At 41.3% G+C, this 23,300-nt stretch overlaps 1 protein-coding gene across 1 annotated transcript in view; it reads right to left on the bottom strand.

Moving 5' to 3' along the window:
• Positions 1-223: 223 nt before the first annotated feature.
• The window catches only part of LOC121571273 (insulin receptor substrate 2-B), a 40,860-nt gene continuing 17,783 nt past the window's right edge, over positions 224-23,300 (bottom strand). The window contains exon 2 of the mRNA XM_041882642.2: positions 224-5,179. Coding sequence (XP_041738576.2) covers positions 5,175-5,179 — 5 coding nt within the window. The 3' untranslated portion in view covers positions 224-5,174. The remainder of the gene's footprint in view (positions 5,180-23,300) is intronic.

The following is a 23,300-nucleotide window of genomic DNA, read 5'->3' as shown; positions in this document are numbered from 1 at the left end:
ACATGGAAACCATGGTTGATACCATTCCATTGACTCCATTCCAGCCATTATTATGATACATCTTCCCCTCAGCAGCCTCCACTGCTGTACTTGTACATCAACTCTGCCTCTTGCTACAGAAACAGGAGATAAGCTCCAGCCCCATTCTGGCTCAGACATACTAATATGTACACACCATTGACTATGACACACAAAAATATAATGAGGGACAGTTGAGGCGGTAAGATGTACATGAACACTTTTATTGCAATAGCTCTATCGAAAGCAAAAAAGTCTGATAAATATAAACACTATGCAATGCTCCAAATTCCTCCACTAGGACTTCACCCCCATTCCCCTTTCCCTCCTGAAGTAAGAGAGAAAGAGGGGAAAACAAAAAGGCGCCTGGAGGCGCAATTAACATGAAAAAAATACTATTATATGTACGGGGGTGGGGGTGAACCAAGAACAGTTCTAATTTTTAAATCATGTATTTTTTTATTTTTTTTACACCTTTTCTTTTTCGTAAGGACATATGTTGCAGAGAAATATAATGCACATACGAGGATCAACACCTCCACCGTATGAAGAACTGTCTGTTCCATAAAGCTAAATAACAATGGCATTAAATTCTGAAAGAAAACACAGGTAGCAATGAAAATGACATCATCATCGTTGTGGTTGCCATCAATCAACAGCATTCAAATTGTTATTTTGTAGTACTACACAGCAGCAAATAAAATAGTAATAGTTACAAAACATCAGAGGTTATTTTTTTATTCTGTTTTTTACAAAACTGCTAAATGTCTACGTCCTCATACTCTTGAAAACAAGTTAAGCCCACTGTCTCCGTTTAGTTAAAAAATCATTTTAAACCCCCGTCTTTAAGAGGTCAACCAAAAGTATCAACACAACACCCAAAAAACTATGGAGATTTAACTTATGCTTTCTATAAACTAGATAAAAAAAGAAAAAAATACTGTTGCACATTTATTTATGCAGTACCGTTTAGTTCCTCTGTAATATATTATGTAGTTATTATTAGAATTTCAAATTTCCCCATTATTTTCTAAAATAGTTTCTTATTATCGTTAACTCGAAACGCTACGGCTCTGTTCCAACATCCACACTAGCATACTACTTAGTATGCACACTAGTAGCTAGTCACACACTACTGAGAATACATGTCCAATACATTGCTAGTATGGAGTTTGGGACGTAACCATAGTGGCCTATAATATATCATCAACAGAACATCAGGACAGTACAAAGTAGAATCATCATCCACCTAATAGTATAGAACTGAACAAGGCTATTATGAGTATCGATTATCAAGCCTATTTTTGATTGAATTGATTAGGAAATTGATTAAGTAAAACTTCTCAATCACAGAAAGTCTTGCCAAATAAAGCTTTTGTATTGGTCAAATCTAATAGCTCAAAGCCAAGAAGCGCTGCAGCGTAACCAAAAATAAATAAATCACAGTACAGCCTTTAAATGTGTTCCAACCATAGAATTAGAATGATGATAATTCCAGTTCTATGGTTCCAGCCTTGGGTAGGTATAGTAACAGTTCCTTTTCCATAACATACAGTAACAGTAGGTTCTGTGCCCCATAACTGTACCATATAAGACATTGGTTGTCCCAAATGGGGTAACTCACACTATTTGTCCCAAATGGGGTAACTCACACTATTTCCAGGAGGGGTAGCTAGTTGGATGGGATCTGACGGGTTGTTGAAGGGTTTCGGGGGTCAACTTTTTCACATTGTCCACTTTTCTGCACCAACAAATATATAATCTTCATACTGAAGTTAACGCACCGACAAAACGTACTATGGTACTTTTGAGCCCTTCTAATCCCCCCCTCTTCTCAACAAGCATCAAGCTCTTTTTTATTTTCACTGACATTTTGGTTCAGTCATCATCATTTCAAATGACTAAGGGAGATGGAGAAAGAGGGAAGAGAAAGGAGAGGGGGAAGGGAGTGAGCGAATGAAATAAAACAGTCACACAACAGTCACACAACAGTCACACACACACAAGTCACACAATCGATAGTGCCACCATCTTCTCCTCCCTCTATCCTCCTGTCTCTCCCCACCCCTCCCACACCCAGAGAGGGTTAACTATATAAAAGGCTGAAAGAGATTACACAGAAAAATACACAACAGTACTCCAGCAGAACTCACTGCTTTCAGCCTTTCAGAAGGGAGAGACAGGAGGGTAAAACATTGAGGGATACATCTTTTTTTTAAAGGCTTGGCACACGAGTCAAAATACTGAAATGAAAGAAAATGAAAAAGAGCTAAATCTACAGCTGGCTTTCAGTTAGGATGGTAACATGACTTTTCTAACGGAGTCATCTTGCTGTGTGGTTAATCGATGGTGGAAATGTGTGTTGTTGTGGCAAGATGTAAAGATGTGCGAGGGCTGCTGTTCTGTTGAGATTAATAAAGCAAATGATTCCAAGCAACATATTGGACGAAGTATTTTATCTTACTTGTACCTCCTCTTGTTTTTAACCCTTTGTTGTAGCTACACTTTCCAGCGCTAACCCTAAAGTAACGTTGTCATATCCGGCAAACATCTCAACTGGTTCTTGTGGATCCCAGTTTAGGCCGAGAATAGACCCTCACTCCCCCTCCGCTCTCTCTCCCCCTCACTACGGCCAGCCTACATGCTTGGCAATGGGAGGGGTCTAGCGTGCTTAACCAGGGAAGTTAAAGCTGGCAGAGGTGTGTGTGTGTCTATGTGTATTGATTGTGTGTTTGTCTGTGTGTATTGAGTGTGTGTGCACCTTGGGGGGGGGGTAGTTACTGGAACCCCTAACGTCACCCAGCACCCTTACTGAAGGACTAGTGGAGTCACAGCAACAGGGGGCGTTGCCAAGCCTAAACGGGACGTGTGTGTTTTTGTGGGTGGTCAGTTACTGTAGCCAGGGCCGTAACTACATGAGGCCACAGAGGTCCGGACCTCTAATCTTTTCTAATAAAAATAATTACAAAAAATATTTTTTACACAATAACAAAGAATCTATTATGGGTCAACATCTAAATATTGCTTTCAGCATTGATCAAATCTCAGAACGCTCACATTCTTGAGCTGACAGTTTTAAATCCAGCTGGCTTCTTTGCGAACGAGTGGAATCAGGAACAGTGGTTTGTTTATTATGTTTGCCTGTGTCCCCCGGATTTGCCTCCCGGATTTTCCTTTTTAGCAGCACATTCACCACTCTCTCAAATGGCTAACTCCGCCCTCTTGTGGCACAGACTGAGGGCCTGAGACATGAAAACGAACTACCCCAGCTCGGAATCGGCTCAAGTAGGCAACTAGAGACGTTGCTGACAGTGTGTTTGTGAGATGACAGACAAAAGGCAATTTTTAAACAGTCCCGCCACTCTTGCTGTGTCTACAGACATCCGCCAAACTAACAAAAACCGACTATCTGAGAATGAGCGCACAACTGGTAAATAGTCACTTATAGATATGTCAGTCAGGTGGCTAGCTGCCGGCAGAGACCTCGATTGCAGTAATGTTGAAGGGCTCTGGCTTGTATTACTTAGCCAGCTAGAAGGATGAAGTAAGAAGCTTATGTTAAATGAAGCCTACCTCAACAGGAGCAAAAAATTGGCTCAGTTCTCACAATAACTTTGCTTTACAGAGAGTAGGCTACTGAGACAGACAGTGATGTGGCACTCAGTGTTGAGGTTGAGGCAGGCTGCAATGGAAGCAGAGGAGAGGGAGATTAGTACACTGGTTCCCAAACTTGGGTCTGGGCCCCATGTGGGGTCCCCTGAGAAAATCGGAACTAATCTTTTAAAACAGGTTAGGAACTTCAAAGATATGTTTCAATATGAACTTCTCCGCATGGCCTATCTTCAAATCAAAATGCAAACAATACAGCACAATAAAAATGACATATGTTTTCGTTTATATTGGTAGCTGTTTACCACTGGAGTTTATAAACCCCTGGAGTTTATAGTTGACCCATTACCCACTTTTTCTTTTTACCACTACATCACTGATATTAATACAGAATTGTAATATTCTAATAATTCATGTGAATGTGATAATACGATCTGTGTGCTCGTTTGATGTCTGTTTGTGCAGAGCTTGATTAGTAATGCCTAGGAATACAAATGTGAACGCTATGTAATTATCATTACAACTGACTCAACAGTCGCTGATGCTACGTGTCAATTTGAATCATTACAATTGTATAGCTAATATATGTTTGTAGATCGACTGAGGTGAATGAATGAACCTACAGCAGCCAAGGTAATAATGGCTGTCGTAATTACGCTTGTTTTTGCTGTTCTACAAATAGCATTTTTTATTGTATAGAAATGCAGTAAATGAGCTTCAACGTCCCCCAAAAAATCCGGACCTCACTAAAACCTTGGTTACGGCCCTGACTGTAGCCTAAAGAGGACAGACAAGCAGACAGATATGTGAAAGTGTATGACATTGTCTGTCTGTGTGTGTGTGTGTCTGTGTGTGTGTGTGTGTGTATTATTATATGTCTGTGTGTGTGTGCCACACTGTACCAGACCTGTGCTAATAAGGCCCTTAAGTGGAAATAAAGTACCTGCTTCTTTTATGGAAAATATTTTTCACCAGGAAAACTGGGACTATCGTTGAGTCCAGTACCATTTTCTGCTTGCTAATAGAAAAATACTGAATAAATCATGTTAGAATAACACATGCACTATGTGGCTATAAATACATTTAGCAGTTTCTCAGTGAGAAGATAAGAGTAAACTCTAGGATAAGAGTAATACTTAACAGTAAACTCTACTGACCAGTCTCAACCCAGTCTAAGAGATGTATTATTATTTGGCTATTATTATTAATATACAGCAATTCTGTGTTTGAGCGAAGCTCCCTTTTTGCTCTGTAGATCAGAAATAATGTTTTTATATCTAAAGTCCTTTAACGACGAGAGCAGCCTCAAAACCTGCCACTGAGGAAACAAAGATCTGAAATTAAAAAAGTCAACAAAAAAAATTTGAAAATGCGAGCGCCTTCAGTCTTCATCTTCGTGATGTTGTTGTTCAAAGGGAGCGTGACCTTGTGGGCCAGCCTTGGGGTCGAGGTTGAAGGTCAAAGGGTGGTGGTGTGGTGCCGGAGGGACTTAGTCAGGGGGTCTGTAGTACACCCCTCTATCTCAGATCAGATTCCTCCATCCAGCTTTAGTCTGTGGAGAGAGAGAGAGAGAGATTATCAGTTAACTTCACCAAAACAGTTGGTAAAGAAGCATGTCCCCTCGTGGCCTCAGCAAACCTGATTTTACACACGCACAGGTTCTGGTAGTGGATTGGATTGGGCTGGGCTCTGGCTGCCTTGTGTGTGTTCTGAATGTGTGTGCGCGTATCCCCTGTATCTAAAGCGTGTGTGTATATCCCGTGTGGCATGCACGCATGCCTGTGTGTGTGCGTGCGTGTTTTAAGGCTGGCCCCAGTTGACCCTGAGCAGGGCTTTGATAGGGGGCTTTGTCCTGTTATAACAATGGCTGCTGGGTCACAATACAGATGCTTTGAGAGAGGGCTTCAGCTGTGGACGGGCTGGAGCGACAGGAATGCTGGCTAACGCTTTCTATCTGTCTGTTTGTTGGGGGGGTGGATGGAGAAAGGAGAGGGCGGAGATGGGGACACAGAAAGAGAGTGAGCGAGCGAGAGAGAGAGGAAGAGAAGGAGAGGGGAGAGATAGGGGGAAACAGAGCGAGAGATAGAGAGGGAGAGAGATGAGACAGAGCGAGAGAGAAGAGGTGGACAGAGGTCTTTGGGATCTTTTCAAAGCAGTTGACTTTGACCATAACAATATGCTCAGGCTCCGACCACTGCAGGACACTACTGTACAACAGCCTCAACTGACCCCCTTTGGCAATGAAGCCCCTTATAGACTTTGGTCCTCTGTAGCTCAGCTGGTAGAGCACGGCGCTTGTAACGCCAAGGTAGTGGGTTCGATCCCCGGGACCACCCATACACAAAAATGTATGCACGCATGACTGTAAGTCACTTTGGATAAAAGCGTCTGCTAAATGGCATATTTAGACTTCCAGTAATTGCACTAACACTAGTTAGCAATTAAGCAAACACTAGAGAGCAACTTTCTTCAAATTGCACGCAGACACATAAAAATGATATCCACAAGTTAATCTGACTCTGGGGAAGTAGATAAAGGGCATTGGCAAAATCCCAAACTATCCCTTTAAGTCTACTTACCTCGACTAGGGTTATGTTGGTTAAACTGGGTCATATTCATTAGTACACAACGTAGCAAACGTTTTACAAAGGAAAAAAAACTACAAGTGTTTCTTAGTTCTGCGGTAAAAGGTCAAGTGTTAATCAGCTTACAAGTTAAGTGTCCTTGATTAGCCGATATCCATTGTTGCTTTGGCACGGGGTCTGTCTGTGGTACAACACAGGACTATTTCACAGCTAGCTAACTACACAGCTAGCTTGGATACTGTCCTGTCTGTGGTACAACACAGGACTACTTCACAGCTAACTAACTTTATAGCTAGCTTTGGCACTGTCCTACCTTTCCCTCCCTCTCTCTATTCCACATCTCTTTCACCCTTCTCTGCCTCTCGCTTTCCATCTTTCTATCAAATCTGTTTCTACCTTGTACCCTCTACCTGTTCTTTGCCCCCTTCTTTGGTCCTTTTCCCCCCTCATACATACAGTGCATTCGGAAAGTATTCAGACCCTTTGACTTTTTCCACATTTTGTTACGCTATATCCTTATTCTAAAATTAATTAAATAGTTGTTTTCCTCATCAATCTACACACACACACACACACACACACACACACACACACACAACCCCATAATGACGAAGCAAAAACAGATTAAGACATTTTTGCTAATTTATTAAAAATAAAAAAACGGAAATATTCATTTACATAAGTATCCAGACCGTTTACTCAGTACCTTGTTGAAGCACCTTTGGCAGCAATTACAGCCTCGAGTCTTCTTGGGTATGACGCTACAAGCTTTGCACACCTGTATTTGGGAAGTTTCTCCCATTCTTCTCTGCAGATCCTCTCAAGCTCTGTCAGGTTGGATAGGGAGCGTCCGGGCTCTGGCTGGGCCACTCAAGGACATTGAGACCTGTCCCGAAGCCACTCCTGCGTTGTGTTGGCTGTGTGCTTAGGGTCGTTGTCCTGTTGTAAAGTGAACCTTTGCCCTAGTCTGAGGTCCTGAGCGCTCTGGAGCAGGTTTTCATCAAGGATCTCTCGGTACTTTGCTCCATTCATCTTTCCCTCGATCTTGACTAGTCTCCCAGTCCCTGCCGCTGAATAACATCCCCACAGCATGATGCTTCCACCACCATGCTTCACGGTAGGGACGGTGCCAGGTTTCCTCCAGACGTGACGCTTGGCATTCAGGCCGAAGAGTTGAATCTTGGTTTCATCAGACCAGAGAATCTTGTTTCTCATTGTCTGAGAGTCTTTAGGTGCCTTTTGGCAAACTCCAAGCGGGCTGTCATGTGCCTTTTCCTGAAGAGTGGCTTCCGTCTAGCCACTCTACCATAAAGGCCTGATTGGTGGAGCGCTGCAGAGATGGTTGTCCTTCTGGAAGGTTCTCCCATCTCCACAGAGGAACTCTGTCAGAGTGACCATCGGGTTCTTGGTCACCTCCCTGACCAAGGCCCTTCCCCCTCGATTGTTCAGTTTGGATGGGCGGCCAGCTCTAGGAAGAGTTGGTGGTTCCAAACTTCTTCCATTTAAGAATGATGGAGGCCACTGTGTTCTTGGGGACCTTCAATGCTGCAGACATTTTTTGGTACCCTTCCCCAGATCTGTGCCTCAATACAATCCTGTCTCGGAGCTCTACGGACAATTCCTTTGACCTCATGGCTTGGTTGTTGCTCTGACATGCACTGTCAACTGTGGGACCTTATATAGACAGGTGTGTGCCTTTCCAAATCATGTCCAATCAATGGAATTTACCACAGGTGGACTCCAATCAAGTTGTAGAAACATCTCAAGGATGATCAATGGAAACAGGATGCACCTGAGCTCAATTTCAAGTTTCATAGCAAACGGTCTGAATACTTTTGGTATTTCTGTTTTCAATTTTTTATACATTTGCAAAGATTTCAAAAAAACGGTTTTTGCTTTGTCATTATGGGGTATTGTGTGTAGATTGATGAGGACAAATTATAATTTAATCCATTTTAGAATAAGGCTGTAATGTAACAAAATGTGGAAATAACTCAAGGGGTCTGAATACTTTCCGAATGTACTGTATATACACGTTTGTGTGTGTGTGTGATATATATATATATATATATATATATATATATACACACACACATACACATATATATATATACACACATATACACATATATATATATATATATACACAAACATAAATACATACATACACTACCAGTCAAAAGTTTGGACACCTACTCATTTAAGAGTTTCTTTATTTTTACTATTTTCTACAATGTAGAACAATAGTGAAGACATCAAAACTATGAAATAACACATATGGAATCATGTAGTAACCAAAGAAAGTGTTAAACAAATCAAAATATATTTTATATCTGAGATTCTTCAAATAGCCACCTTTTGCATTTATGACAACTTTGCACACTCTTGGCATTCTCTCAACCAGCTTCACCTGGAATGCATTTCCAACAGTCTTGAAGGAGTTCCCACATATGCTGAGCACTTGTTGGCTGCTTTTCCTTCACTCTGCGGTCTGACTCATCCCAAACCATCTCAATTTGGTTGAGGTCGGGGGATTGTGGAGGCCAGGTCATCTGATGCAGCACTCCATCACTCTCCTTCTTGGTAAAATAACCCTTACACAGCCTGGAGGTGTGTTGGGTCATTGTCCTGTTGAAAAACAAATGATTGTCCCACTAAGCCCAAACCAGAAGGGATGGCGTATCGCTGCAGAGTGCGGTGGTAACCACGTTGGTTAAGTATGCCTTGAGTTCTAAATAAATCACAGACAGTGTCACCAGCAAAGCACCCCCACACCATAGCACCTCCTCCTTCACGCTTTACGGTGGGAAATACACATCCGGAGATCATCCGTTCACCCACACTGCGTCTCACAAAGACACGGCGGTTGGAACCAAAAATCTCCAATTTGGACTCCAGACCAAAGGACATATTTCCACCAGTATAATGTCCATTGCTCTTGTTTCTTGGCCCAAGCAAGTCTCTTCTTCTTATTGTTGTCCTTCAGTAGTGGTTTCTTTGCAGCAATTCGACCATGAAGGCCTGATGTTGAGATGTGTCTGTTACTTTAACTCTGTGAAGCATTTACTTGGGCTGCAATTTCTGAGGCTGGTAACTAATGAACTTATCCTCTGGAGCAGAGGTAACTTTGGGTCTACCATTCCTGTGGCGGTCCTCATGAGAGCCTGTTTCATCATAGCGCTTGATGGTTTTTGCGACTGCACTTCAAGAAACGTTCAGAGTTGAAATGTTCCGGATTGACTGACCTTCATGTCGTAAAGTAATGACGGACTGTCGTTTCTCTTTGCTTATTTGAGCTGTTCTTGCCATAATATGGACTTGGTCTTTTACCAAATAGGGCCATCTTATGTATACCCCCCCACCTTGTCACAACACAACTGATTGGCTCAAATGCATTAAGAAGGATAGAAATTTCACAAATTAACTTTTAAGAAGGCACACTTGTTAATTGAAATGCATTCCAGGTGACTAACTCATGAAGCTGATTGAGAGAATGCCAAGAGTGTGCAAACCTGTCATCAAGGCAAAGGGTGGCTATTTGAAGAATCTTAAATATATTTTGATTTGTTTAACACTTTTTTGGTTACTACATGATTCCATATGTGTTATTTAATAGTTTTGATGTCTTCACTATTATTCTACAATGTAGAAAATAGTACAAATAAAGAAAAACTCTTGAATGAGGTGGTGTTCTAAAACTTTTGACTGGTAGTGTATATCTATCTATCTCCCCTAATGTTAGCCCCGTCACTAAAGGTTCTTAAAAGGTCAAATGGCCACCAACGCCACTGTCCCAGGTTGAGCTGAGAAGACCAACTGCTGGACGGAAAAGGAGGAAGAGAAGGAATTAGCCTAGCTACATTGGAGACAAATTAATCCCACTTGAAAACCAATTAGACTCTACTCGTCCTCTTCACCTTTCCTTCTCTTCCTCCCACTCCGTTTGCTCACCCTCTTCCTCCACCCATCTCTCTAGTTTAGGGACTTGGGGTCAGTTCCATCCAACGGGCTCAAGTCCAATAGGTAAATGCCCTAATTAAATGATGGGATGCATGAGTCGAAATAGGCCTAGTGGTAATGCCATCCACCCATGTCAACGTGGTCTCACATCCATTTGTATAACATTATACGTTTTTGAGTTACATAGTACAGGTCAAAACAAACGTGTACTATGTTACATCTAGTCGGAGTGACCAGGCTGCCCATGTGGCTTCTCAACACTCAGTGCCTTGCCTCCCCCCAATCGCCTCTTCACTGAAATGGGGAGTGCAATCCTTCCATTTGGCCTAAGGATCTGTGTGTGTGTGTGTGAGTGCGTGCGTGGCCTAAAGGTCTGTGTCAGTCCGTCCCAGACACGCCCATGACAAGGTGGTCATGGCCAAGGGCCGGGGAGATAGATGATGGGTGAGGGGTGGCACACACACAGTAAGAAAAACTTGAGTGATGCGACACACAAGAACGATTTAACGTAAATAACGATACTATATTCTACTGGCTGACAAGGAATTACCTTTCAAGCCAAACCCATTATGTAGAGTTAGAATCACAATGGGATGGAATTCTATGTTTGGAAGTCGGAACATTCTAAATTGATGTAATGGAACCCAAAGAAGAGGAACTCTGTCTCTCCCAGAAACAGAACATGACAGTAACTATCCCATTGACACCTTTAGATCAGGGGTGTAGTTTATTAGGATCTCCATTAGCTACTACACATGGAGCAGCTACTCTTCCTGGGATCCACAGAAAACGTACAAATACATGACAATGTACAAAACAGTTATAGACAAGAAAAACACAAGATATTACATTACATTCAAAATAAATAAAAATGAGGGTTGAGGTCGTGGAAGGGTAGAGGTGCTAAGGGGAACGGATGGGCATGAGTAATCGAGTACTCAAACGGACGTAAAAACTCAATTTTTAACCAGAGATTTCAAAAAAAAGATACACACACACACTGTAGAACTATTTGGTGGAATGTGCTTTATGGCTGCCCGAATGGGCAAGTAAAATTTGGCCCTGAAAACAATTGACATTTGCTTTGACTCTAGTGTTCCAGTTGTACATGTGCATTTGTGGGGCACAACAAAAAAGAAAATCAAGCCAAGCATCACACAGTTCTTTTCCCTAAATTTTCTTTCTCCTCCATGTCTCACTCACTCAATTGCGTTCCGACCACTCCCTCTACACGTGTGCTGAGTGTGCACACAAGCCCCCGTTAGGCCTACAGAAATAAATGCCTATAAAAACGTATCACAAATTCAAAATTGACTGGTTGATTGAAGTAGGGAAAAATCTGTTCCAACAAGAGCTGCAGTTTTGGAATAATTACGTCCCATCTATTTTCCGCTTACACTACTTTGCGAACTGTTAGCGCCATTTAAAATTGGTTAGCCTAGGCCAGGGCTATTCAACTGACGGCCCGCGGGCCAGATCCGGCCCATTTATCAATTTAGGATGGCCCTTTGATCAATTCTGAAAAGCAAAAATCCGATGTTTAGTGCCAAAAGGAGCCATCGTTCAATATTCTCCCATGGGAGAATCTGTAGTCCCGCCCATTAAGTGCTGTCAATCAATATCACCCAACATACCAGTTACAGCCAATCACAGCTTTTAACAGGGGTACAGGGTCTCGGTCTGTCCACCTATCGGCTTTTTCGCCGCAGATGAGATCACTACACTGCCTGATACACCTGATTGTGCTTCTAGGGTACTAATCGGGATACTACGATACCAGATTTTCCCTTGGTAAAAAGAAAACACAAAGCACACTAAAAACTCTATGGTCCTTTAAAGCCTACTTTTGTAAAATATTGTGTGCTATAGCTTGCAAAATAAACAAATGTGACTCTGGGTGACAACATAAGGCAGTTTTTTTTCCAACATTTGGACTGTTTTCCTCAAGAAATTCAGTCCACTTTATGATTTGTTTCCTTTGCTTGCTTTTCTTCCTGACTTCCTATTATTGCGATCCTAGTATTGTGACAACACTATCCTAGAATGTACACACACACACCAGGGTTTCCGTTAGGAAAGTGTGGCGCCGGACATCTGACCAGCAGCATTTTAATTTACCGGACCCATATGCATTGGTTGCATAACCCGATTAGGGCGTCTACCAACGGTGCTCAGAATGACAGAAATCACATTTAGATTATGGTAATTCAAATGAACAGAACATGCAAGTCGAGGATGCAACGAAGTACGGTGCTTCTTACCGAATTCAGATGCACACTTTGAAGATGTTAGAATAACTGTCCACATTTACTTTTCCTCAGCCAACAAGACGAGTAACAGACAGCAAAATCACTAGCCTATGTCAATCTACTATCCCCCATAGTAGAAAAGTTTACCTATTCTATTGATCATTTTGTCGAGAAATAAATAGCCTGTTCCAAACAGACTCTGGGACAGTTGTGGGACGATAGATCCTAAATTCATACAACCAGTAGGCCTAGGCTACATAAAACACATGTTAAAAAGCAATGAGTCTGATGCAACAGATGAGAACGTTTAGCTTAAAATGTTGATAAACTGTTATTTCTTCACAATATAAGCGTAGCAATGCACACAAGGCAGTAGGCGACGCGCGAATGTTCGTTCCATAATGCCTTCTGTTGCCTATACATTTGCTGTTTGAGATGCTGTAGCAGCAAGCTCTCGCGCTGTGTGACAGATTTTCTGCTCAAAGGCTCTGTATCTGTATGCTGTACAAGTGTGATAAATAACATACATAATGAATATACTGTACATACTCGCCAATTTAATTCCACTAAATTATTTAAATTAACCTATAGACCGATAAGTAATGACCAGTCAAATGTATTTACATTTACTGGTATTTCCATCAAATATGCTAAAAAGCATTATTTTGCAATGTAATTTTTTCTTCTCCTGGACAATTGTCAAGAGCCAATTTGATTTCATCAGCTTTTTTTGGGGAGCATGTGTTGACGTGTTGGACCACCAAGAAGAGACTGTAGCGTCTTTTTACGTAACATGTTTGCTACAGAGTATACTGAAATACTACTGAAATACTACAATATTCTGGTAGTTCAGTAACTAGCCTAGGGACTAGTGTTGTCACGATAACAGAATTTTGACTTCAATACGATACCAGGTTTAGTATCACAATACTCAATACCGATACTCAACACCGAAGCGATACTGTGGCCAAAAAAATTAACGCTTATTAGCTAAAGTCATTGGGCTATATTTTTTAAACATTGAACAGTATGTTAATAACTGGTACAACTAAAATAACAAATGTAATATCTTCTATTCTATATTCAATTTCTTTCTCAAATAAAACACCATATTAAATAACAGAAGAATCTTACATTTTCCTTATGCAAAACCAAATCTGATGTAATTTTACAATTACATCTAAACTGTTTAAAAAATGTATTTGATACAAATCAGGGTTAATTTGCTCATCTATGGCCATAATATTGGGTCAAATTACATTCATTAGACCTATGACTCATTATTCATTACAGCTAAATCAATTAATGTTTTCAATGAATAGTTTAGTTCCAAAACGACAAAAACACTTAAGCTCATTTCTGATGCTTCTATATTGTAATAATCTACACATACAATGGATTTTACACGGCATACTATGATTCCCAGAGTGCATTTCAACTCCCAAGGTGCAATGCGTCGCCCTGGGCTGCCAGCTTGCTACTGCTCGCAAGCCCAGACAAACACAAAGTAACGTTAGTCTAAATATATTGCTGTCATAGCTAAGTTGAGTGCATTTCACATTACTTTCAGGATGTAATCATATTATATATAATGCTCACATGAATATACTGTATGTTCATGTCATTGTCACTCAAAAATAATTCAAATTTAGTACAATGCAAATGTGTGCAAAATAGTTTTTTTTATATCATTTTTGCAACTAAACCTCCCTTGCACTGCACTGCCTTGTAACACCTGTTGCATAGTTGTTTCGGTGCGCTGGCCCGCATCTGCTCTGTAAGCAAAGTACTCCCATAGTTCGCTTCTGGAGCCAGTTTTGTGGAGGTATGATGTTTTCGTTAGAAGAAGCCATGCTGTCAGCATTTTCTCTCTCCTCGCTCTTGCTTCTCAAAAGTGGCTTGCTCTGTGTCAGCTGCATGCGCAAGTAGCCTGGCTCGCTTACTAGTGCCCCCTTTAGGAGATTCAGACAAATTACTATACAGAATGGATCCTCTCAATCCGTATATGACGTGAGACAAATTTGACTGAAGTACCGAAAGTAACAAATTCTAGTACAGAACCGTTTCATGTTCTAGTATCAAAGTAGTTCCAAAGTTTCGGTATACCGTGCAACAATACTAGGGACACTGAACAATTAACTTAGTGAACAAATAGGTGCGCAGTGAGCACAATACGATCTTACGAGCAGCATTAGCCAACTTCTACTGTCCTTCTATTCTTCTTCTATGGTCATACAAACAGCATTAAGCTTTGGAGTTGACAGGGATTTTTTCACTCAAGGCACATGATTACTCAACCAAATCCGTATTAGTCACCTCACATCCTCCTCCTAAGTGAATAGGAGAGAAAGTTTACTCAAAATCAAATGTTATTGGTCACATACACATGTTTAGCAGATGTTATTGCGGGTGTAGCGAAATGCTTGTGTTTCTAGCTCCAACAGTGCTGTAATATCTAACAATTCACAACAATACACACAAATCTAAAAGTAAAATAATTAAGAAATATATAAATATTAGGACGAGCAATGGCTGAGTGGCATAGACTAAAATACAGTAGAATAGAATACAGTAAATACACATGAGATTAGTAAACCAAAATGATGTAAACATTAAAGTGACTAGTGTTCCATTATTAAAGTGGCAAGTGATTTCAAGTCTATGTATATGGGGCAGCAGCCTTTAAGGTGCAGGGTTACATAACCGGGTGGAAGCCGTCTAGTGATGGCTATTTAACAGTTTGATGGCCTTGAGATAGAAGCTGTTTTTCCAGTCTCTCGGTCCCAGCTTTGATGCACCTGTACTGACCTCGCCTTCTGGATGATAGCGGGGTGAACAGGCAGAGGCTCGGGTGGTTGATGTCCGTGATGATCTTTTGGCCTTCCTGTGACATCGTGTGCTGTAGGTGTCCTGGAGGGCAGGTAGTTTGTCCCCGGTGATGCATTGGGCAGACCGCACCAACCTATGGAGAGCCCTGCGGTTGAAGGCGGTGCAGTTGCCGTACCAGGCGGTGATACAGCCTGACAGGATGCTCTCAATTGTGCATCTGTAAAAGTTTGTGAGGATTTTAGGTGCCAAGCCAAATTTCTTCAGCCTCCTGAGGTTGAAGAGGCGCTGTAGCGCCTTCTTCACCACACTGTCTTTGTGGGTGGACCATTTCAGATCGTCAGTAATGTGTACGCCGAGGAACTTGAAGCTTTCCACCTTCTCCACTGCGGTCCCATCGATGTGTTCCCTCTGCTGTTTCCTGAAGTCCACAATCAGGTCCTTTGTTTTGTTGACGTTGAGTAAGAGGTTATTTTACTGGCACCACACTCCCAGGGCCCTCACCTCCTCCCTGTAGGCTGTCTCGTCATTGTTGGTACTCAGGCCTACTATTGTTATGTCGTCTGCAAACTTGATGATTGAGTTGGAGGCGTGCGTGGCCACGCAGTCATGGGTGAACAGGGAGTACCGGAGGGGGCTGAGAACGCACCCTTGTGGGGCCCCCTGTGTTGAGGCTCAGTGAAGTGGAGGTGTTGTTTCCTACTTTCACCATCTGGGGGCGCCCGTAAGGAAGTCCAGGACTCAGTTGCACAGGGCGGGGTTCAGACCCAGGGCCCCGAGCTTAATGATGAGCTTGGACGGTACTATGGTGTTGAATGCTGAGCTATAGTCAATGAACAGCATTCTTACATAGGTATTCCTCTTGTCCAGATGGGATAGGGCAGTGTGCAGTGCGATGGCGATTGCATCCTCTGTGTATCTATTGGGGCGGTAAGCAAATTGAAGTTGGTCTAGTGTGTAAGGTAGAGGTGATATGATCCTTAACTAGCCTCTCAAAGGGCTTCATGATGACAGAAGTTAGTGCTACGGGGCGATAGTCATTTAGTTCAGTTACCTTTGCTTTCACTCCAGCAAGGCCTATTAGTCAGTCATCTAACGTCCCAGAGAATATGAGAAAACATTTAGCACAGCACACACAAGGGTTTCCGTTAGCTGTAATTGCGTCTTTTTGCCTATAAAAAAAAAAAGAAAAGCCGAGAAAAAAAATTTTTTATAATAAAAAAAAACTGTTGCCTGCCAAATTGACCGGGACAATAACATACTTTTTGTGAATTGATGGAGATACCAGTCGTTGCAAATACATTTGACAGTCATGCTTATCAGTACATAGGTTAATTTGCATAATTTCGTGGAATTAAATTGGCGTGTGTATTTTCGTTAGTTGTTGGATAAATAAGATAAATGACGACTATCACACGCGCAAGCATCCTCAGCTGGATACTGCTGGAGTAAAACGTGTTCTTATAAGCCCATTCATTGCGCAACAATAAAACATTTTTAAAAAGCATTCTGGTGCACGATTAAAAATTGCTATTTTTATTCCTCAACTGATAATTGAACCACGCCTTCCATTAACCATTCAAGTGCAGGCAACAGTAGGCTATCAGCGTGTCATCCACCACTACAATGCAAGCTGGTGCCAGTGTGCATTTTGAAAACCTGAATGTTTTACTTCATATTATGAGGCATGTCTTACCTTGCGTCAAATTAGCCTATAGGCAAAATCTGACCATAGAAACGTGGAGGCAATTATTTTATAAAAGACTTCATTAGGAGTGTCGTGAGTTTCAAGTTGAGAAGTTCACAATTTATCCTGCCATTTTTACCGATCTGCGTGCAAGTTACGATTTTCATATGCTCATTTTCGTGGAACAGTTTCATTTCAAGAATAACGTTTTTTTTTAAATCATTGTCACGTGATTAATCATACAATTCTGAATTCAAATGCTGAAAATCTAAAAGTTAAAATTCAACTAAGGTGAGCACCAGCCTCTGCCATATGGACACATTGATACACGTGATCCATTGGCGGCTTAAGAAATGAGCGCATGGAACTAGAGATAGCCTATGGGCCAATGCAGCAGTAGGCCTATAACTTCTATTGTCAACTAAGTAGAAATACATAAAGCCGACAAATGAAGTCTAAATGATAAATTATGGTTCTTTCAAATTGCATTAATCTCTCTACAGAGCCTGTCTACCTCCCTTTCTATCTGTCTTGAGCTATTGCTAGTGAAGTGCAACATTGTTTCAAATCAATCAACTGGGTCTGGCCTGAAGCCTCCGCTAGGGAACTTGCAACATTGTATCAACTAGCCTATTCTGGGCCATCAGACAACTGTTTTTGCCCAAGGGAAAATAGTATTTTGCTCTTTCACACCGAGGCTTGATGATTACCAGGAGGGAGATTGTAGGAAATAGGCCTACTGTGAGGAACTATTATCATTCACAATGGATGTTAAAAATATATATATACACTTTGTTGTCTGACTATGTGAGGTGATGAAAAAAAATGACAGAAGCTCAGCTTATTAGTGGTGAGGTGGTGAGTTAAGACAATCAGAAATCCCTAAAATGGGCACTTTCCTATATTTGCGCACAGAAGGCCAGGTACTTCTATGCGTGCGCACGTTCCGTTAACATTACCAGGACAGAGAAACCAGATACTTGCTCATTGCTCACATGGAGCACTCCAAACAAATGGCAAAGAAAACATTTAAAACACTTTCTAAAAAATCTAAAGTAATCCGAAGATAGGTAGTTTGTGCGCGCCGTCATGTTTGTTTTATCGCGTCAACCAAAGAAAAACAGTTACAAGATAAGTTGGGTCTGTTTGCAGTATGCATGTTGAAGGGGGTGTGTCGTCTACCATCATTCACTTCCGGAAGTTTAATCGAAAGACGAGTGAACCATCCCTTCACCTCATTTTATTATAATATCTTTGGTCTGACAGACGTTTACGTGACAACCAGAATGCATTGTATGTCAACAAACATGGCATCAAACATAGCTGGCAATTAGCTTAGCATTAGCTCACCATAAATCAGTACAATCTTCAAAAAAGTATTTCACACACATCATGTGTCCATTACAATCTATGCAAGAATCTGAATGCATGGTTTGTCACCAAGACTTGAATACGTGAATAAAACAGTAAATATATTATGCTCCATACATACAGTGAGGGAAAAAAGTATTTGATCCCCTGCTGATTTTGTACATTTGCCCACCGACAAAGAAATGATCAGTCTATAATTTTAATGGTAGGTTTATTTGAACAGTGAGAGACAGAATAACAACAAAAAATCCAGAAAAACGCATGTCAAAAACGTTATAAATTGATTTGATTTTAAAATGAGGGAAATAAGTATTTGACCCCCTCTCAAATCAGAAAGATTTCTGGCTCCCAGGAGTCTTTTATATAGGTAACGAGCTGAGATTAGGAGCACACTCTTAAAGGGAGTGCTCCTAATCTCAGTTTGTTACCTGTATAAAAAACACCTGTCCACAGAAGCAATCAATCAATCAGATTCCAAACTCTCCACCATGGCCAAGACCAAAGAGCTCTCCAAGGATGTCAGGGACAATATTGTAGACCTACACAAGGCTGGAATGGGCTACAAGACCATCAACAAGCAGCTTGGTGAGAAGGAGACAACAGTTGGTGCAATTATTCGCAAATGGAAGAAACACAAAAGAACTGTCAATCTCCCTCGGCCTGGGGCTCCATGCAAGACCTCACCTCGTGGAGTTGCAATGATCATGAGAACGGTGAGGAATCAGCCCAGAACTACACGGGAGGATCTTGTCAATGATCTCATGCAGCTGGGACCATAGTCACCAAGAAAACAATTGGTAACACACTACACCGTGAAGGACTGAAATCCTGCAGCGCCCGCAAGGTCCCCCTGCTCAAGAAAGCACATATATATGCCTGTCTGAAGTTTGCCAATGAACATCTGAATGATTCAGAGGAGAACTGGGTGAAAGTGTTGTGGTCAGATGAGACCAAAATGGAGCTCTTTGGCATCAACTCAACTCGCTGTGTTTGGAGGAGGAGGAATGCTGCCTATGACCCCAAGAACACCATCCCCACCGTCAAACATGGAGGTGGAAACATTATGCTTTGGGGGTGATTTTCTGCTAAGGGAACAGGACAACTTCACCGCATCAAAGGGACGATGGACGGGGCCATGTACCGTCAAATCTTGGGTGAGAACCTCCTTCCCTCAGCCAGGGCATTGAAATGGGTCGTGGATGGGTATTCCAGCATGACAATGACCCAAAACACATGGCCAAGGCAACAAAGGAGTGGCTCAAGAAGAAGCACATTAAGGCCCTGGAGTGGCCTAGCCAGTCTCCAGGCCTTAATCCCATAGAAAATCTGTGGAGGGAGCTGAAGGTTCGAGTTGCCAAACGTCAGCCTCGAAACCTTAATGACTTGGAGAAGATCTGAAAAGAAGAGTGGGACAAAATCCCTCCTGAGATGTGTGCAAACCTGGTGGCCAACTCCAAGAAACGTCTGACCTCTGTGATTGGCAACTAGGGTTTTGCCGCCAAGTACTAAGTCATGTTTTGCAGAGGGGTCAAATACTTATTTCCCTCATTAAAATGCAAATCAATTTCTAACATTTTTGACATGCGTTTTTCTGGATTTTTGTTGTTGTTATTCTGTCTCTCACTGTTCAAATAAACCTACCATTAAAATTATAGACTGATAATTTCTTTGTCAGTATACAAAATCAGCAGGGGATCAAATACTTTCTGTGTACATGTTCAATAATAGGATATACAGTGGGGAAAAAAAGTATTTAGTCAGCCACCAATTGTGCAAGTTCTCCCACTTAAAAAGATGAGAGAGGCCTGTAATTTTCATCATAGGTACACGTCAACTATGACAGACAAAATGAGGGAAAAAAATCCAGAAAATCACATTGTAGGATTTTTAATGAATTTATTTGCAAATTATGGTGGAAAATAAGTATTTGGTCAATAACAAAAGTTTCTCAATACTTTGTTATATACCCTTTGTTGGCAATGACACAGGTCAAACGTTTTCTGTAAGTCTTCACAAGGTTTTCACACACTGTTGCTGGTATTTTGGCCCATTCCTCCATGCAGATCTCCTCTAGAGCAGTGATGTTTTGGGGCTGTCGCTGGGCAACACAGACTTTCAACTCCCTCCAAAGATTTTCTATGGGGTTGAGATCAGGAGACTGGCTAGGCCACTCCAGGACCTTGAAATGCTTCTTACGAAGCCACTCCTTCATTGCCCGGGCGGTGTGTTTGGGATCATTGTCATGCTGAAAGACCCAGCCACGTTTCATCTTCAATGCCCTTGCTGATGGAAGGAGCTTTTCACTCAAAATCTCACGATACATGGCCCCATTCATTCGTTCCTTTACACGGATCAGTCGTCCTGGTCCCTTTGCAGAAAAACAGCCCAAAACCATGATGTTTCCACCCCCATGCTTCACAGTAGGTATGGTGTTCTTTGGATGCAACTCAGCATTCTTTGTCCTCCAAACACGACGAGTTGAGTTTTTACCAAAAAGTTCTATTTTGGTTTCATCTGACCATATGACATTCTCCCAATCCTCTTCTGGATCATCCAAATGCACTCTAGCAAACTTCAGACAGGCCTGGACATTTACTGGCTTAAGCAGGCGGACACGTCCTGCACTGCAGGATTTGAGTCCCTGGCGGCGTAGTGTGTTACTGATGGTAGGCTTTGTTACTTTGGTCCCAGCTCTCTGCAGGTCATTCACTAGGTCCCCCCGTGTGGTTCTGGGATTTTTGCTCACCGTTCTTGTGATCATTTTGACCCTACGGGGTGAGATCTTGCGTGGAGCCCCAGATCGAGGGAGATTATCAGTGGTCTTGTATGTCTTCCATTTCCTAATAATTGCTCCCACAGTTGATTTCTTCAAACCAAGCTGCTTACCTATTGCAGATTCAGTCTTCCCAGCCTGGTGCAGGTCTACAATTTTGTTTCTGGTGTCCTTTGTCAGCTCTTTGGTCTTGGCCATAGTGGAGTTTGGAGTGTGACTGTTTGAGGTTGTGGACAGGTGTCTTTTATACTGATAACAAGTTCAAACAGATGCCATTAATACAGGTAACGAGTGGAGGACAGAGGAGCCTCTTAAAGAAGAAGTTACAGGTCTGTGAGAGCCAGAAATCTTGCTTGTTTGTAGGTGACCAAATACTTATTTTCCACCATAATTTGCAAATAAATTCATAAAAAATCCTACAATGTGATTTTCTGGATTTTTTTTTCTCAATTTGTCTTTCATAGTTGACGTGTACCTATGATGAAAATTACAGGCCTCTCTCATCTTTTTAAGTGGGAGAACTTGCACAAATAGTGGCTGACTAAATACTTTTTTGCCCCACTGTATATATATATAGCCTTTTGACTGTAAAGCGATAGGCTCGCTATTGTTGCCCGTTTTCATGCTCTTAATGAAAAATGTCCATTCCTTGTATGCATGCATAGTATTTTCTATTGGTCACTTCATTTTACTGTTTGGAAAAAATCTCACCGTCTATTGACCGGTTAATGAGGGTCGGTTAGTCGGCAGAAAAATTGACCGATATTTGCATCCCTAAAAATGGTAAACACTTACAACTTTGCGAAACGAAGCTTCTCCTCCCAACCGTGCCGTTCTGCTGGTAAAATTATTACCAACTTTACTCTTTTCATGTACAATTTTCTAACTGCTATTGGGTAAACTACATCTACTTGAATATAAAGTTGAATCCCCCCTTCTTCTAAAATGAATGTTTTAAGACAATTTCACAGTTATTGTCCATAATTGTGCCAATCCCCCTCCACACAGACACAAACACACACTTTACGACAGTAAACAGCTAGCTAGCCTGTTAGGGGGGGGATGTATTCAGTTACATATCAGGATATTATTTTTGACAATATATCTTATCGACAATAGCACAATATTATTTATGAGCTAGTTGGCGGTCCCTGCACCAAAATTCCAGTATTTTCCCTTTATAGCTTGTTTTCCATCTTATTTTTTTAAAAGAGAGCCCTTTTATTTCTGTGACTGATCAAAACTAGTTCTCATGCTCTCATGAAAATGTATGCACTCACTACTGTAAGTCGCTCTGGATAAGAGCATCTGCTAAATGACTTAAAATGTCAAATGGATCTCTAGTCTTTCTGCAGCAGACATATAGTGAGCAGTATATTTGGAACATTGAATAGCAATAAAATCACAGTATCGAATTGCAATACATATAGAATCGCAATACACATCGGCACCTAAATATTGTGATACTATCGTACCGTGAGGTCCCTGGCAATTCCCAGCCCTACAAGACACATTAACATACACATCCATAAAGACCTAATGAAACTACAAAGGAAGAGGCACTGCCATGGGAACTGCTAATAACACTACTTGAAACAGTTGCTGTAACTATACTGTATTAGTATGTTATTCGAGTTCTATGTGATTTCAGCAAGCCATGTCACCCACCATCTCAGATTGTTCTGAAATTGTTTCTGTCGTTAGAAACAGTAAGATTGGCATTCCTGAAACATTTAGTTGAAATTGTATTTTATCTCAGAGAAATTAATCTAATTGATTGCACCCATAATTGGCCATTTTAAATTGATAGAATTCCGATAATATTCAATAATTACAGTACCCAACATCCGAGTCTGACCAAACTTTGTTGTTAGTAGGCTATATATACACACATCTGTCATTAATTGCAGATTGACGTTTATTGGGATGAGCTCATTAATTGCCTTATTGCTGTATAATAAGTCACTCTATAATAAGTTGCTATGAATATGACGATAAGACTGGGTCATTCCACCTCAAAAAGCACAAAAAATAGGAATTCGACACCCACCATCTCAGATTGTTCTGAAATCGTTTCTGTAGTTTGTAACGATACGATTCCTGAAACATTATTTTGTTGAAATATAATTTCATCTGAGAAATTAATCTAATTGATTGCACCCAAATTGGCCACTTTAACTTATAGGATTCAGATAATATTCAATAAATATAGTACCCAACAT

This window comes from Coregonus clupeaformis, chromosome 8, assembly GCF_020615455.1.
Source record: "Coregonus clupeaformis isolate EN_2021a chromosome 8, ASM2061545v1, whole genome shotgun sequence".
NCBI lineage: Eukaryota > Metazoa > Chordata > Actinopteri > Salmoniformes > Salmonidae > Coregonus > Coregonus clupeaformis.
Note: the sequence above shows the minus strand (reverse complement) of the source record. Positions and strands in the feature narration are given on the sequence as shown.